At 36.2% G+C, this 18,176-nt stretch overlaps 1 protein-coding gene across 1 annotated transcript in view; it reads left to right on the top strand.

Annotated features, from left to right (window-relative positions):
* The window catches only part of LOC127855814 (leucine-rich repeat and WD repeat-containing protein 1-like), a 48,638-nt gene extending 30,920 nt beyond the window's left edge, over positions 1-17,718 (top strand). Inside the window, exons 11-16 of the mRNA XM_052391634.1 lie at positions 1,539-1,682; positions 4,968-5,065; positions 6,695-6,856; positions 8,136-8,239; positions 9,058-9,132; positions 9,736-17,718. Of these exons, the coding sequence (XP_052247594.1) occupies positions 1,539-1,682; positions 4,968-5,065; positions 6,695-6,856; positions 8,136-8,239; positions 9,058-9,132; positions 9,736-9,828 (676 nt within the window). The 3' untranslated portion in view covers positions 9,829-17,718. The remainder of the gene's footprint in view (positions 1-1,538; positions 1,683-4,967; positions 5,066-6,694; positions 6,857-8,135; positions 8,240-9,057; positions 9,133-9,735) is intronic.
* The last annotated feature ends 458 nt before the right edge of the window (positions 17,719-18,176 follow it).

Consider the following 18,176-nt stretch of genomic DNA (forward strand, 5'->3'; position numbering starts at 1 on the left):
TAGGGTCCGTGTTTAGGTTCGAAATCTGCGTTTAGGATTTGAAAAAAAGCTAATAACTTCTATCAAGCGTTTACACAGTTATACTTTTATGTAGTGACAAAGTTACAGTTGGGGGCATCCGTGTCCTGTGGACACATTTCTTGTTTTTGGTCACTTTATTTTTCGAAAGATTGTATGAAATATTTATTGATTTTGAGTGTTTATAGGCTTGTAATTAACATGTGCACACAGATTTTATGCCCCCGAAGGAGGGCATATAGTGATCGGACTGTCCGTCCGTCCGTCTGTCAGTCACACTTTGCGTTTAGGTTTCAAAAAATGCTCATAACTTCTATGTCGCTTCAGATAGCAATTTCATATTTGGCATGCATATGTATATGGACAAGGCCTTTCCATACTCACACAAATTTTGAGCCCTGTGACCTTGAACTTAGGGTCAGCGTTTAGGTTTCGAAATGGGCGTTTAGGTTTCGAAAATAGCTGTTAAGTTCTATCAAGCGTTATTAGGGGGCATAAGTCATCCTATGGTGTGTGCTGAGTAAAAGTGTAATAGTGAATGTAGCTGCCCTGTTGCAGAATAATGCCCTTGTGTGTATTTAGAGATTGCTTAGTAAAATAGAGGAAATTAATGAAGTCCAGCTTGTAAAGTTTGCCTGTAATATCTAGTAAGCAATTATTGCTTCATGGAATCATGGATTCTGTATTATTATCCCACGCTTTTAAAAGCATGGGTTATTCTATTGGTCTCCGCTTTCTGTAAAAAGTGTTCGGCCACTATCTCCTCCTACACTGTTAGCACTAGAACCTTGAAACTTACACACATGGTAGCTATGAGCATATGTGCGACGGTGACAGTGACGGAATTTTGATTCGACCCCTTGGTCAAAAGTTATGGGTAAATAAATGGGTAAAATGGGTTTAAAAAAAAACTATTTTTACTAACAACATGCGACGCACAAGATAATAACTTTTGACCAAGGGGTCAGATCTAAATTCCCAATAGTGCACCGACAGGCATATGCTCATAGCTACCATGTGTGTAAAATTCAAGGTTCTAGTGCTAATAGTGTAGGGAGAGATAGTGGAGAACCACGCCCAACCACAACTTTAAAATGGGTAAAAAAAAATCATTTTACTAACAACACGCAAGGCACATGATAATAACTTTTGACCCAGGGGTCAGATCAAAATTTCATATAGTGCACCATCGCACATATGCTCATGGCTACCATGTGTGTAAGTTTCAAGGTTATAGGACTAATAGTGTAGGAGGAGATAGTGGACAACCAAGCCCACCCAAAATTTTGTTTTAACATAAATTCTTCATTTATTCACCAACTGACTTCAAATTAATACTGAACATCCCTTATGACAACAAGGTCTATCTCGACCATCCATGTCCACATTACCCACCCCAGGGCCCCACCAACTTGGCCTTGCCCACCCAAAATTGCCTTTTAATATAACATCTATGAGGTGTGGGGATACGCGTCGGCCTCTGCCGCACCATTTCTAGTTCTTTATACCTTCACTTCCAGTCGCTGTGCAGTTCTTAGTCTCAACAAAACGGATGCTATATCTCTGATGATTGAGCCCATGCTGAACGTGCTGCTAGTCGGCTGTGAGACTTCGTGCTTTGCTTGGAGCATTGACAAAATTAAAGAGGAAAAAAACACACATCAGTGAGTTACACTATTCTCGAATGTAAAAATGTTAGTACTTCTTAGCTCGGCTGTTTTCGGAGAAAACCCGAGGTATTGTCATAGCCAGCTCATCGTGTCATGTCGTGTCGTCCGCTGTCCGCGTCGTGCTAAAACCTTAACATTTTGTCAAGGTTTTGAACATTGGCTCTAAAATCAAAGTGCTTCAACCTACAACTTTGAAATTTCATATGTAGCTGCACCTTGATGAGTTCTACATGACACACCCATTTTTGGGTCACTAGGTCAAATGTCAAGGTCACTGTGACCTCTAAAAAAAACAACATCGGACAAGCTTTCATCTATTCAAAACTGCACCCGCAGCTGAGCGTGGCACCCATTATGCGGTGCTCTTGTTAAAATTCTATGTTTACTTTCATTTACATGTTTTTGATAACTGTGTCATAAAATATTTGCAATAAACAAAAAATAGTTTGTGAAGCACTTAAGTTATCTTGATGTATTAATAGTAATATTTAGTGTACTAGTTAGCCGGATTTTTTTCGAAAAAATCTCGGCTTATAGATTGATGTTGTCGGGCGGGCGGGGGGGGCGGGCGGGCGGGCGGGCGGGGTGGCGGCGTGCTCGAAAATGTTAAAGTTCTTATTTCATGGTATAACTTTGGTATGCTTGGACCTAGAGTCTTCAAACTTGACATGAAGGTTGGCCAGGATTAACAGATGACCACTGGTCATTTCAAGGTCATTCATTTGAAGGTCAAGGTCACTGTGACCTTCAATATAAAAAATGTTAAAGTTGTTATAACTTTGGTATGCTTGGACCTAGAGTCTTGAAACTTGACATGAAGGTTGGCCATAACTAGTTAGTAACCACTGGTCATTTCAAGGTCATTCATTTGAAGGTCAAGGTCACTGTGACCTTGAATGTAAAAATGTTAAAGTTCTTATTTCATGGTATAACTTTGGTATGCTTGGACCTAGAGTCTTCAAACTTGACATGAAGGTTGGCCAGGATTAACAGATGACCACTGGTCATTTCAAGGTCATTCATTTGAAGGTGAAGGTCACTGTGACCTTCAATATAAAAATGTTAAAGTTGTTATAACTTTGGTATGCTTGGACCTAGAGTCTTGAAACTTGACATGAAGGTTGGCCAGAACTAGTAAGTAACCACTGGACATTTCAAGGTCATTCATTTGAAGGTCAAGGTCACTGTGACCTTGAATGTAAAAATGTTAAAGTTGTTATAACTTTGGTATGCTTGGACCTAGAGTCTTGAAACTTGACATGAAGGTTGGCCAGAACTAGTAAGTAACCACTGGACATTTCAAGGTCATTCATTTGAAGGTCAAGGTCACTGTGACCTTGAATGTAAAAATGTTAAAGTTCTTATTTCATGTTATAACTTTGGTATGCTTGTACCTAGAGTCTTCAAACTTGAAATAAAGATTGGCCAGTACTAGAAGATGACCACTGGTCATTTCAATGTCATTCATTTGAAGGTCAAGGTCACTGTGACCTTAAATGTTAAAATGTTAAAATTGTTATAACTTTGGTATGCTTGGACATAGAGTCTTCAAACTTGACATGAAGGTTTGCAAGCACACTTAGATGACCACTGGTCATTTCAAGGTCATTCATTCTAAGGTCAAGGTCACTGTGACCTTGAATGTAAAAATGTTAAAGTTCTTATAACTTTGGTAGGTAAAAATGTTAAAGTTCTTATTCCATGTTATAACTTTGGTATGCTTGTACCTAGAGTCTTCAAACTTGACATAAAGGTTGGCCAGTACTAGAAGATCACCACTGCTCATTTCAATGTCATTCATTTGAAGGTCAAGGTCACTGTGACCTTCAATGTTAAAATGTTAAAATTGTTATAACTTTGGTATGCTTGGACCTAGAATCTCAAACTTGACGTAAAGGTTTGCAAGCACACTTAGATGACCACTGGTCATTTCAAGGTCATTCATTTGAAGGTCGAGGTCACTGTGACCTTGGATGTAAATATGTTAAAGTTGTTAATACTTTGGTATGCTTAGACCTAGAGTCTTCAAACTTGATATGAAGGTTGGCCAGAACTAGTAGATGACCACTGGTCATTTTAAGGTCAAGGTCACCGTGACCTTGAATGTAAAAATGTTAAAAAATAAAAAAATTGAGATCAAACTTTCCTAATTGTCAATTCAAGTTCATATTTGTGACCTTAAATGTTATTGTTGTTCATGTATATGCATGCATTCAAAACATAACACAAGGTTTTCTCATGCCTTGAAAAGTACTTACATTTCATTTTGACCTTTGAACAATATTTCAGTAATTTAAGTATTGCATTGACAAAAACACGAAAGGTACTTTCCTGTCATTTAAATAAAAAATCCGGCTTCAATGCGGTCATCTCCGACCGCGGAACTCTTGTAATATGTTTTCTTTTTATGCTTTAACCAAATTTTACATTTAAATATAGTATGGTATTTGCCCAGTATAAATTATAAAGCAGCCAATCTATCCCCACCATCACTTTGCAAATTAGATGAAATATTTTCAAGTCAACTATGACTGGCAGGTTGGTTTTACAAACATTACGTTTTTGGCCCATAACGTAAGTTTGCTCTATATAATCTTGATGAAATTTGGGATTTACATCAAGACCTAGCTTGGGGGGCTTATTTGCGACTTGTGGGGTCATGTGTACTGTGATTGAAAATAGAAAAACTTTAGCTTGGATGAAGATGAAGCTAACATGATCACAATGCTAGGGATATCATACGGGCAAGTTGGATGAGGTCAATGGCACTATTTCTCAAAATGTTTAAAGTTTCTGCATAAAACTTGAGTTCGGAACAAGATATTTAGGTGAAATTTTTGTGCAAGTAGCTGCCATGTATTCTTATCTTCGGATTTCCATTTAGGCTTAGTTATATAAAGATCAAGGTCATTGTTTATAAAAAATTGTCTCGCTCAATATCTTTGCTTGGGATGCAGCTGCTTTTTATATTGTGTGTGTAAGTAGCTACATGTATGCCTAGTATTTGAGTACATATGAGATCAGTTGGGTCAAGTTCAAGGTAATTGTTTGGTTGTAGTTTATAGCTTTGCATTTTGTTTTTAGTTAGGATAATAAGCAGACATTGCTTGGGACTGAACATTTATTTAAATTAAAATAATATCCAAAACTTTGAAAACAAGGTTTCATGTAGAAAAGAAAAGACAAGGAACAACTTAACTTATTCATGTACTGGAGTTTTTTTATTTATATTTTAATTTCATGTAAAAGGTTGCACAATGATTTCTGTTTCATTTTAAGGCCTGCACACTATGAGTTTGTCCATCCAAAACAGGGAGAGGAAGATAACAATGGGCCGACGGTGGATGGCCTCGTTGCACTTCCTAACAGCTGTGTAGGTGAGTAAGTGGACAAAATTGGAACTTATTATGCCCCCCCAAAAAATTTTGGGGGGAGTATATAGTCGCCGCTTCGTCTGTCCGTCCGTCCGCCCATGTGTCCGTCCTTGCACAATTTTTGTCAGGGCTATTTCTCAGCAACTAATGACCGGAATTCAATGAAACTTTATGGGAAGCTTCACTACCAAGAGGAGATGTGCATATTATCAGTGGTTTGTGGTCGGATGATTTGTCACAGAGTTATGGCCCTTTGAAATTTTCCATTAACTGTACATATAGTGCAATTCTTGTCCCGGCTATTTCTCAGCAACTAATGACCGGAATTCAATGAAATTTTATGGGAAGCTTCACTACCAAGAGGAGATGTGCATATTATCAGCAGTTTGTGGTCGGATGATTTTTCACAGAGTTATGGCCCTTTGAAATTTTATATAAAAATATTCTTGTCCCCCCAACTACTGTGCCCTCAAGATGTTTCCTTTTATCTGAATATATAGTGCAATATTGTGACAAAAAAACTTTGTGGAGCATCACACGTCTCCGACGGTTTCTTATTTATTTTATGCCTCCGGATTGAATGATGCATGCATGTGTATCTCATGGAGCTGCACATTTTGAGTGGTGAAAGGTCAAGGTCAAAGATCAAAGGTAAAAAAAAAAAATTCAAAGCGGCGCGTTAAGGGGCATTGTATTTCTGACAAACACATCTCTTGTTTTAATTTTTAAACCTGGAAGATTTTTATAAAGTGGAATAATAGTATATATGGTATTAGAAGCATACAATGAAGGTAAAAACACACACTTACCAAGTACTTATGTTTATTGTCCCCTACTGGTTTCACCGGATGGTTTGCGCTCTATGCGTCTGTCTGTGAGTCTGTCACACTTTGCTGGATCCTGCGATTACTTTAAAAGTTCTTCATATTTTTCATGAAACTTGAAACATGGATAGATGGCAATATGGACATTATGCATGTCATTTCATTTGTTTATATGTCAAAAATTCTGGTTGCTATGGCAACAAATAGACTAGAAATACTGCTGAAAATGGTGGTTTTCTGGATCCTGCGATAACTTTAAAAGTTCTTCATATTTTTTCATTAAACTTGAAACATGGATAGATTGCAATATGGACATTACGCACGTCATTTCATTTTGTTCCTATGTAAAAAATTCTGGTTGCTATGGCAACAAATATAATAAAAAATTCTGACAATGGTTGAGCCGGTAGGGGACATATATTTCTTGGCAATATTCTTGTTATATTTATATTTTATAGTAATATTATTTATAAATGTAACGGCTTCCACATAATTAAGTTAAATGTATGTTATCGTTATATGATCTTTAATGGAACGGCTTCCACATTATTAAGTTTAATGTATAATTATTTTATCGTCATATACGTTTCATAAACATAATTATGTTTTGTTGGTTGTGTTGCTTTTGATATTAAAACAATGTTTTTCTACTCTTATAAATTATCTTAGTTTCAAATAAGAAATAGTTTTAAACTAAATTGTATTGAATAGAAATGGTTGTCAAAGTAAATGACGTCAAGCTTTTAAAATAGTTTTTCCCCAAACATATTCTAATCTATTTTATTTTATTTTTTGCCTGTCATGTCAGCCAGCAAATGTGTAGGCCACTTAACGCTGTATTTATGGGACTTGGGGAGCCACGTGGGAAAGATTTCCCATTCCAAATGTCGGCAAGTGATAGTTGAGCCGCTAGCGTTTCTGCAATACCGAAAGATTGAAGTAGATTACCTCTACCTGAGCGCTAACAGAGGTGAGCATACCTACGTAGAGCTGTCTCCTTTGTGTAGTGGTGTCGGCCTTGTTATTTATCATTTAGTGGTTTGACCCATAATCTTGAGCCTTCACAAAATCTTGATAAGGACACAAAGAGCTGATTCTTTATAGATATCAGTCTTGAGGGTGTCTCTACTAACCCAGTACTTTTGACACAATGTAGCAAAAATAAATATGCTAAGATAAAAATTGTCAAGTAAATTGTTTACTTGTGTAGATTATGGTGCATTTTTCGCTAGACATTTTTTAAATAGAAAAAATTGTAGCTTTCAATAATATGTAAAATTTAAATTGTTAACAAAATTGATTACCTCTGTTTATTATGGACCTTTTTTGATAGACATTTAAAATAAAGAATTTAAACAGATATCCTCTGATAAGTGTATCCAGCGATTAAGGAAACAAGTAAAAGAATTTCTATATTATTGCAAACAATACATCAGCAAACAATTTACCCTCAAAGATTTTTTTATTCCTGTTAGATCCATGTCAAAATATATTTTGCACAGATTGTTCCATGCAACATTTTCTGAGAATCTAGAACAAAGTAAAAGACTTGTCTTAAAAATAAATCAAATATATGAAAGTGTTGTGTTAACACTAGCTCAGTTGTCTGCCAGGGCCCTCAATCTATGATTATTTTTTTTTTAAGGTGTGTCTCATCATTATTATATCTAAATTCTATTTCAATTTAATCTTGTGAAACAAACTTAATTATGAAAAAAGAAATGAATATAGTGCAAACATGTACAAATGTAATAATGAGAAAAAATCCCCCAAAAAGGGAAACGCCGCGAAAAATTCCCCCTCATGAGGGTAGCAAACCCGCTTCCCCTAAAATGGATTGAGGGCCCTGTCTGCCTCACTTTGCAATTTATGTGGAAGTTAAATGAAGAGGACCGAAACAAAATTAATATATTAGGGATACATTTGGATTTTTTCAGTTTAAGTAAGATTTTGAAAGGTAATTATTATTTTTTTATCATTTTGGTCCTGTCTGTATTTATTTTCAAGTGTGGTAATACACGTAAAACAAAATACTCAGAGCGTATGCGTGTTACTTCATCCCGAAAGCGGCGTTCTTAATGTTAACAAAGCGATTGCAATCAGATGACTCTTGATATAACAGAATCATACAATATATTGCATCCCAAATGCAATGATATAGACATTTTAACTCAACAGACTATTTCCTTTTACTGTTCATGTATTTATATCCAGCTTTACTCCAACATCCTATGCCTTTTATGTTTCAGGGATGTTGTGTGTGGGAGATGATGTTGGTAGGATGTACATTTACCAACTGGAGTCAGTGTGCAAGGACAAGAAACCAGATAAAAAGCTCCTTCAGCCTTTGATGGTGGGTGTATTGGTTTTCTCCTGTTATGCTGTTTGAACTTCCTAGTTTGGAAATTGTACATTATGACTAACATCATGGGAAAAATGGTCTTACGTCATATGGGGCTAGTGAAGCTCCATCCTTGCTGTCTGGTAAGGAGCAACACTCTCTGTTATTGTGACCATAAAACCTTGAGTGACTATAGCAGATACGGTAGCCGTATAGCAGATATGGTAGCCGTATAGCAGATATGGTAGCCCTATAGCAGATATGGTAGCCATATAGCAGATATGGTAGCCATATAGCAGATATGGTAGCCATTTAGCAGATATGGTAGCCGTATAGCAGATATGGTAGCCGTATAGCAGATACGGTAGCCGTATAGCAGATACGGTAGCCGTATAGCAGATACGGTAGCCGTATAGCAGATACGGTAGCCGTATAGCATATACGGTAGCCGTATAGCAGATACGGTAGCCGTATAGCAGATATGGTAGCCGTAATTATACAGTAAACCATATTGCGCAGGCTAGTCTCCAGCTACTATGGCTGCATATGTCATCAGACCTATTTTTGCATTAAGCAGCTCTTATGTCATAAAAGTCCCTTTGGCCTATGTTTTGAGGTGCTTAAAATGCATTTTAATTGTTTATTTAATTACAAGAAGTTTGTTGTAATGTGCTTTATGTTTGCTATATTTTGTGAGATGTGTACGTCGTTAATTCGTAATTCAAATACAAAAACATACATCTAAAACTATTAATTAGGATCACAATCATGTTAACATCAGTAAATGTCTCATGTTGTATTTGTAATGTGTTTTTTATTTAAAATTCCAGGTGTTGGAGTACCCTGACCTTGTGATTGACAAACAGTTTACAGGCAAGATGAAGGATTTGGAGATAGGCAAGCAGGTAAGGGCACCTAACTCTGCCTTGTCCAGTCGGGTACTCAACAGTCACTCACTATTGTTATCCTTACACTTGGTTATTGGGAAAACAAAGTTGCACTGAAATTTTCTTTCATAGCAATAAATATTTCTAACAATTTTTATGCCGTCAAAGGTGGGCATATAGTGATCACATTTCCGTCTGTCTGTCTGTCTGTCCGTCCGTCACACTTTTGCGTTTAGGTTTCGAAAAATGCTCATAACTTCTATGTCGCTTCAGATGTAACCTTCATATTTGGTATTCATGTGTATATGGACACGGCCTTTCTATACGCACATACATTTTTCCCTCTTTGACCTTGAATTAAGAGTCGGAGTTTAGGTTTCAAAATCTGCGTAAGGTTTCGAAAAAGCGTTTTTCGGGGGCATATGTCTTCCTATGGAGACAGCTCTAGTTAATTCAAACATTTTGTACTTTGTTTTGTTAAGGTACTTTTAACTCTGGTGTTTTTATATATTTTGACAACACGTATTATATGCTGTTTTTGTTGTGTAAAAAAGGGGTAGGGGATAGAAACTTAAGCATGTTTCATGACTGTACAAGTTCAGTGTATATTTCACCTTTTAGCCTGTTGTGAATTGCGTTGCCATATCGTCCAGTAAGGAGTACCTGGCCTGTGGTACAGACAACAATGTCGTCTGCATATGGAGACTGATGTAGCAACAATGACCAAATTAGCATGACAAGAGTGGAGAAGAGTGTTACATGACATTGAAACATTTTGCTGAAGATTTTTTAAGTTTCTTTTATACCAATGTTGGACATGAATGTTGGTTGTTACTCATAGTGTTATGAAGTATTAGACGATGTTAACACTATCCACTGAAGATTCTTTCAGTTTCTTGTTGCCAATGTTACACATGAATTTGTGTTTATAAGTTGTATGGGTGTAAAAAGAAATGTCAAGAACAAAATGAGTGTTTTTTCCATGCTACAGTTCCCCTTGGAGCCTGTAAGTGGGTTGTATTGATGATAGTGTGCCAGCATTTCTAGTCAGGATGTGTTCAGTTAATTGATCATAGTACACTCATGGTTACTCATGGTTGTCTGATTAGTGAGTTTGACTTTGTTAGGATAGAGCAATTTATTATTAGTATTATAGGCAAGTAGCATTTTAAATATGTTTCATGTTTTCATCTTTTGAATTTTATGCGATATTCTGAGTTCCGTTTTAATAGCATGTAATGGTATATAGCATTACAAATTGTTATACATTTAATTACCTTTCTCTTTTTATGTTTTTATTTCATAGTTTTGCTTTCCTTGTTTTCTTACCTAAAATCTTTCTGATTTTGACATCTTAAATGCATATAGTGTATACTGTTTTAAACGAGTTGTTATCTCGCTATTGTAGCTTTGTACATATGTTTTATATTCAATGATTTTAATGTTGTTAATGAATGTAAACAGTTTTAAGTGTAAAATGTTCAAACATTCCAGGAATATTTTTTTTTAATTGAAGCGAAATTACTGAGAGTGAATTAACTTGTTCAAGATTTTACTATTGAGTGACTGTCATGTTTTTTACCTGACATGAAAATGTTGCTCAAAAATTGTTTTGGCTGGATGTAGGTCTGTCTGTTGATAGACCAGGTCGTTTCCAAACAATAACTTGTGAATAGATTGACCAACGGGCTTGATACTTCCCATGTGCATTGGCCTTTGCCAGTTGATGTCTCCTAGTGAAATTGGGGTCACTCTGTCAAAGGTCACTGTCACACCAATAATGAAAATTGTTTCAGATCAATAACCTGTGAACTGAGGGACTAATTGGCTTGATACTTCCCATTTGTATTCGCCAGTAGATGGCCCCTATTAAAATTGGGGTCACTAGGTCAAAGTCACTGTCATATTTGGTGTGAAATTGTTTTCAAGCAATCACTTGCAAATGATTCACTGATCTGATTGATACTTCCCATTTGCATTGGACCATAGATGGCCCCTAATGGAATTGGGGTTACTAGGTCAAGGTCACTGTCACACTTAGTGGGAAATCATTTCTAATCAATAACTGGTCAACTGATCCATGAATTGGCTTGATACTTTCCATGTGCATTGGTCTTTAACAGTAGATGACCCATATTAAAATTGGGGTCACTTAGTCAAATGTCAAGGTCACTTTCACAATAATTGTGAAAATTCTTTCTTATTAATAAATTGTCAAAGAATTTACCGCTTGGCTTTATACTTCACATGTTGATTTGCCTTGAACAGTAGATGACCCCTATTGAAGTTTGGGTCTTTAGTTCAAAGGTCAAGGTCACTGTGACTATCATAAGTGTTAATTTGGTTTCCACTCGATTTGTCATTAAAGGATTGAGTGATGGGCCTCATACTTTGCAGATGCAATGACCTTGAGCAGTAGATAATCCTTATTGAAATTTAGGTAAATGATCAAAGTCTTTGTGACAATGTCCTGTGTTGGTAGGGGTGTGGGACAACTGTCTCCGACTGACCATCTCTTGTTCATGTTGATAATGCAGAGCTCCATTGTGTTTGGAACCATTATGTTTTTATGTCTTTAAAGATGCAAAACAGCTGTTTATTAGTTTTTAAATATGAGGCCTTGGAATTGTCTTTAAGAGAGAAATGTATACAATGTATTTCTTGGCTCTTGCACTGTAAAGATATGACCTCACAAACACAAAGTGGAAGCCAGAAAGCATTCACATTTGTACGTCGCATAACTTGTGTTTTCACTTCCTCGTTATCTACTGTTTGCATCTCACTTTAGAGTTAATGTGTAGGTGAGTGTAAATACATTATTGTTTGCGACAATGGTTGTGGGCAAAATAAAGGCCCTTTGTTCTACTAAAGAATATTTCGATCAAAAATTGTGTGTTTCAACTCAATGTGTTCCCACATATTAGGACTAAGACGCAGTCTCTTACACAAACTTTTTCTGTGCTTTTACCAGCCCATGTCTCATATGTCAATGGGTATTTTTTTAATATGTGTTAAAATAGGTCTTTTCACTGTTTGACATGTCTTTCAACTTTTGTCCACCTGTCGTTAAACTTTGGGTTAGCCCTCCTGCTGACGTTAAATTAAATACTGCCGACAGGGAATGACAATTCATCGACAGTTCCTGTGTGCTTTTGTCTTGAAGAATTCCACTGTATTTCTTTTTCAAGAACTGTTTGATCATCTTCTGCTCTTGTGACCTTTGGTTGATGAATATTTCAAACGGACTTTGGCAAACAAGAGGAGTTTCAATTTTCCACTCCGAAAGCACATTAAATGATTTTGTGGACAATGGCTTTGTTTGAGGTGTACCAAAGCAACGTCGACATGTTTCATCAGTATCTTCAAAGCTAGAATCTGTGTCACAATTATAAGATTTCCAATAATACAAAACAGATTCCTTCAGTCTTTCGGACAGAAAATCATCTCGCAATTTAAAACGCATGTATTCCCCTGAAGATTCTTTATACTTTTTTATAGATCCAGAAAAGAACACAAATTCTGAACACGTTTCCTTGTGGTTTGTTTTTACATATGATGATATTATAGTCTTAATATCAGGAATGAAAGCCTGGCTGCCTTCTGAAATGTCTGCATAAACATATAATGACTTATCATGCGTACAGTGACTGGTACAATCAGGCAATACAATTGCATTCAAAAAGCTCTGGTCAGGCATTGCATTCATCACTTGTGACTCAATAATAGAAGGACTGTGTTTTTTTCCTCCGATACATATTTGCTCACCCATTTCAGCAGGTTCCCGTCACTTTCTTCTTTCAAAAATTTCATTTCTTGACTGCTCCATTATCGTCCCTGCAAGTTGGTGCGCCTGTTGCATTTGGGATAAGAATTTAGTTTTTTCATAATTGTTGTCTCAGATGAATCACTTTCAATTTTAAAATCTCAATCTCTCATAAAATGCAATTCAAAGAAACATTTTCCTACAGCTTTCTTCAGTAAACTCATTTTTAGCGAGGCTGTTTTCGGAGAAAACCCGAGCTATTGTCATAGCCAGCTCGCCATCCGACGTCCACCGCAGGCGTCGTGCTCAAACCTTAACATGGGCCATAACTTTTTATATATTGAAGATGGTACCTTGATATTTGGCATGCATGTGTATCTCATGGAGCTGCACATTTTGAGTGGTAAAATTTCAAGGTGAACATCATCCTTCAAGGTCTAGGGTGCAAAAAACAAAGTCAAGGGAAGTAATAAGCTTTAAATGGACATAGTTATCTGAACTGCCCACGTATATATTTTTGTTAAATAAATCAAAGCGGCGCAGTAGGCGGCATTGTGTTTCTGACAAACACATTGTTGTAAAAGGTCAAGGTCATCCTTTACGGTCTACGGTAAAAAATACAGATTTAAGGGAAGTAAAAGCTTTAAAAAGGGAGTAATTTATTCAATATTTAACATAGCCACTTTATTTATTTGGCATGCATGTGTATCTCATGGAGCTGCACATTTTGAGTGGTGAATCTACAGTCACGGTAGTGGCTTTTAATTATTTGCTACTAAAAATAGAGATTTGTTACAGACAATTATTTTCAAGGGAAGTAATTTATATAATTATAAATCTCATATTATATATTTCCTTACCAAGAATTGAAGTTTTTTTACAGTTACTGTACAGATTTATTATTTTGATTATTTATAACTCTCCATGATTGATTTGTCAAAGTTTTTTTTTAAATGATATAATTATAATTTCTTTGATGGTCATAACATACCTGTGGACTTATGTCCATAGATACATGATCAACTCTGGCTATGATCTCTTTTAAACCACAGGCCTTGGTTGTCAGTGATGTCTGACATGGTCTTATTGACTGTGAGACCATCCCCACTCTGCCCCCCCCCCCCCCCCCCCTGTTGGAATCGACAAAATTCAAGGGAAGTAATAACCTTTAAAGGGAGATGATTTCTATACCTGCCAAATGATAAATAGAAATTTTATTTCAATGCGGCGCAGTAGGGAGCATTGTGTTTCTGACAAACACGTCTCTTGTTGGGTCACTAGGTCAAAGGTCAAGGTCACTGTGACCTCTTAAAAAAAACAAAAACTGACAAGCTTTCGCAGCCGAGCGTGGCAACCGTTATGCGGTGCTCTTGTTGTAAAATGAATTTAATGTTGAAATGTAACTTCTCAATTTTAAGTTCCGACAAAAGGACTTTAGATAGAAAATCAGCATAAGCTATATGTTTGGATATCTCTTTTGTAGATGTAATGGAGGTTTCCTCTGACTGTTTAACTAATATCCCCCGAATTTCCTTCGTTACCTGTCTACGCACTTCATAAGTGTTGCGATATGACATACAGTATTGCACTAAGTCTCCAGTTTAAATGAAGATTTTCCTTCAACACTTTTTACACTGTGATCTTTTCCTTTCAACCAACTGAAAATGTTGCCACTTTTAATTGCTGGTTTATCTCCACACTTATTGCTTTTCAGAAATGCTTTGAACTCATCAAAGGTAATATATTCTTAATCATTTTCGTCAAAGACTATTGTAAGTTTCCTCACTGATGGAATATGAAAAGTCATCTTGGTTTTCAATCTGAAAGAGTGAAAAAAACTGTCTCTTAAAATCATTAAAATCATTTAACTTCTATAAGTTTTCATTTCAGTCATTTCATATTACGTTTTCGGTGTTTGTTACATGTCAAGTTTAAAATCTAACAAAGGTGAGCATAAGTTTATTTTACGAACAAATTTCAAGCTTACCTGTTTTATACATATCCAAAAGATCAAAATACATTTTTTAGTTGGCAATTTATATTTATCACAAACACCATAAAGCAACTTCATTGTCACAAGTCTTGATGTATCACAGACACCATAAAGCAACTTCATTGTCACAAGTCTTGATGCTCTGAAGCAACTTCATTGTCACAAGTCTTGATGCTCTGAAGCAACTTCATTGTCACAAGTCTTGATGCTCGGGGAAGACACTTCACATGCTGAGCTTGTTTTTTTTCAGCACAAATTTAAAGAAAAAATCGTCACACTTGCTGACTAGTTTCTGACAAAAGTCATTATCCCTGGACAGAGTTGCCACCACACTTTCAACAGATGTGTAGACAAACAGGTCACATGATTGCACATCATGTACATACATCTGAAGCTGGATTTGTGTGTAGTATCTATGGCTGCTTTTTAATTCACCTTCCTTATTTAAACAAAAGTCTTTGTCCTTAATGTCTTGATTTTTTTCTCCCTATGTTTATATGGGCACTTGTGGGAGCGTTCTTTAGATCTCCCCAAAAGACACCATGTACTGGTACTAGGCCCAGGAAAAGGACTCGAGAGCGTTTATATAAGCCTTAGGCTTTCAATTTAATCGAGCTAAAATAAATAGGTTTAAACTATTTGGGCACTTAATCTCTAACAGTCTGTTTGGGCAACAGGCACATTTTACTACCCAATCAACAGACACGGCAATAAATGGTTTCTCTTGATGAACCAGCAGACCTGCAGTCATGACATTCAAATACTGGTGATTCCCCTTCTGCTGTTGAACATACTCATGTCTTGCCTTTTCTTCATTGTTATTTCCCATTTCACCGCCGCTTTCCCAGACAAATTGTAACACTTGCTTCCTGTTATATGCCTAACCAGATTATCTGTGTTTGAAGATACCTTGATGACGAAAACATCATGGGCTTTCATGCCAGTTATCTGCTCTTTTCTATGCTCAAACAATCGTGGACAAACAGACTGTCCACGTGTCTCCTTCATTTATAATGACTCCAAAATAGATTTATTACACATGTAATTAATAGTCTCAAAACAGGTATAACACAATAAAGACAGTAAATAAAATATAAAGAAAGCGTCATATAATCCCATAAGTAAGAAGGAAATGTCGGACATTTACTAAACAGGTCTTACTCAAAATATGTGCTTTACCCCACCCACTCAGTTGTTAAGGTTGTAATTAATACAAAACATTGCAAAAGGTTCTTAATTCACAAAGATCTTTTCGTAATGATGAAAATATCTGTAAGCTTTTAGTGACTTGTATGCTTTCAGCGACTCTGGTAAACGATCCCGGCGATTTAATTAAATATGCCCAGATGTCAATGTAGTCGATTTCAGGCCACAGTGAAGGATCGTCTTTCCAATCATTCTTCAGAGTGTACGGGTCAGACAAGATGTTCTGACCATAATTATACATTAACTTTATAACAAATCGTTGTTTGGCCTCTGGGTTCAATTTTTTTACGTAATCTGACAGCTGTATATCCGGTGATAATGGAGCGATTCTCTTCAACGCCATGTCGGCCATTTTCATTGTTGTTTTTTTTGCCCACCAGCTTACTGCGCATGCGCAAGATGCGAATCTTTTATTTGTAAGCTTAATGACCCCTATTAAACTGGTCGATAACTCTCTGAAACATGTTGCAGCAGATTTAGATCTCGCCAGAGATAACACCTGGGTTTATTTATTTTCGCCAAGCAGGCTGTGATCAGCCTGGCAGGGAAGTGTGCATAATGACCATACACACAGAACAGTTAACACTGATTAGTTATGCTGATAAGCGATGGCTAAAATCTACACTTTCTGGGAGTAACTTGGTAGGGCTGAGTAGTTAATTCAGACATGTCAAATTTTCTTTCCAAAAATTACATGATTAAGGGCCATAATCAGGTTTTAACCGCTTAAAAATCCAATCATCAAAAAGAGGCTTCAGTTGAAATAAATCACCAACTGCTTATACTGAGTTATCCAGCTAGACCTTAACAAGTGTCTTGTTCTCATAAGGAAGTAGTCCAAGTCTGAATTGATTATCTATGGTAGTATTCAAATTATTGAACTTATTAAAAATATTACCCTAAAGTCTAAATTAAAAAGGGGCATAACTCTAACAATAATGCTGACAGAGTTATGCACCATGACCTACACTATTGTCTTGTTGCCATAAAGAAGTACCGGTATTCCAAGTTTGAGTTCATTATCGTTGAAAGTGTTTTAAGTTATTTGACTTGTAAAAAACTTTAACAAACGCCGGAGCGAGTAGTATAGCTCTCATTTTTCTTTGAAAAGTCGAGCTAAAAAAGTGATTTCAGCCCTGCGAGTTTTGTCTTTTTGTCCACAAAAGAATAGAGTAATGGATTTCTGTATGCAGACAGGGGGCCTTTGCTCCTTAGACACATATTTCAGTTAATATTGGTTTTACTGGTATGTTTTAAGTCTTGTTTTGTATTAAATTGTACTGAGTTGATAACTGTTCATCAATTCCCAACCAAAGAGTGTGGCTTTAAATTTATGAACCAGAATGTATGCAACATTATTAAGGTTACGTAAAATACAGGAAACTCTGTATAAGCTAATTTTGCTACCTCTTGTTTAGTTTAATTTCAATAAACAATCCATGTATCTGTCCATACTGCGGCCATAATGCTGCAATGAATCAAATTTTGAGTAAAATATGTGATAGTGTGTAAATATCATATATTTTTGTATTCATTTATTTTGAGACTTGTTTGCTTACCTGGTACGGATTATTGTTTGCTGTATGTTAAATTAATATGTACATAACGTTTATTTTGGGCAAAAAATACAATAACAATTTCATCATCGTGTTGTTTTGTAATGTGAGTAAACTGCTTTTGTAATGTGAGTAAACTGCTTTGATCTTAGCATCTATTAATTCCAACTTGAAAGTTACCTCTAGTTGATGATACCAGCATGTTTTCGAACTACAACTCAGTACATAAAAATACATTAAGCCCTGGTCAGATTGTACGAGTGTTCTACACGACAGGTACTTCAAACAATGTAAAGCTTGTTGAATGACTTAACCCACGTGTGTGCTTCTAAGTTGGTGTCCATCTGCTCCATAGGCTGCATTAGGTGAGAATCCGGAGTGTTTCAAGCACTCCTTACTTATTAATTTACTAGTCTAGCGAAAGGTTTGAACGGGCTTCGAAAGACCACTGCAATTTCTAGCCATTTTGTTTTAACTGAAAGTTATAAAAACAAGAGGGCCTGAAAGGCCCAAAGTCGCTCACCTGAGATAACAAGATTATATT

This window comes from Dreissena polymorpha, chromosome 1 (assembly GCF_020536995.1).
Source record: "Dreissena polymorpha isolate Duluth1 chromosome 1, UMN_Dpol_1.0, whole genome shotgun sequence".
In the NCBI taxonomy this organism is placed as follows: Eukaryota; Metazoa; Mollusca; class Bivalvia; order Myida; family Dreissenidae; genus Dreissena; species Dreissena polymorpha.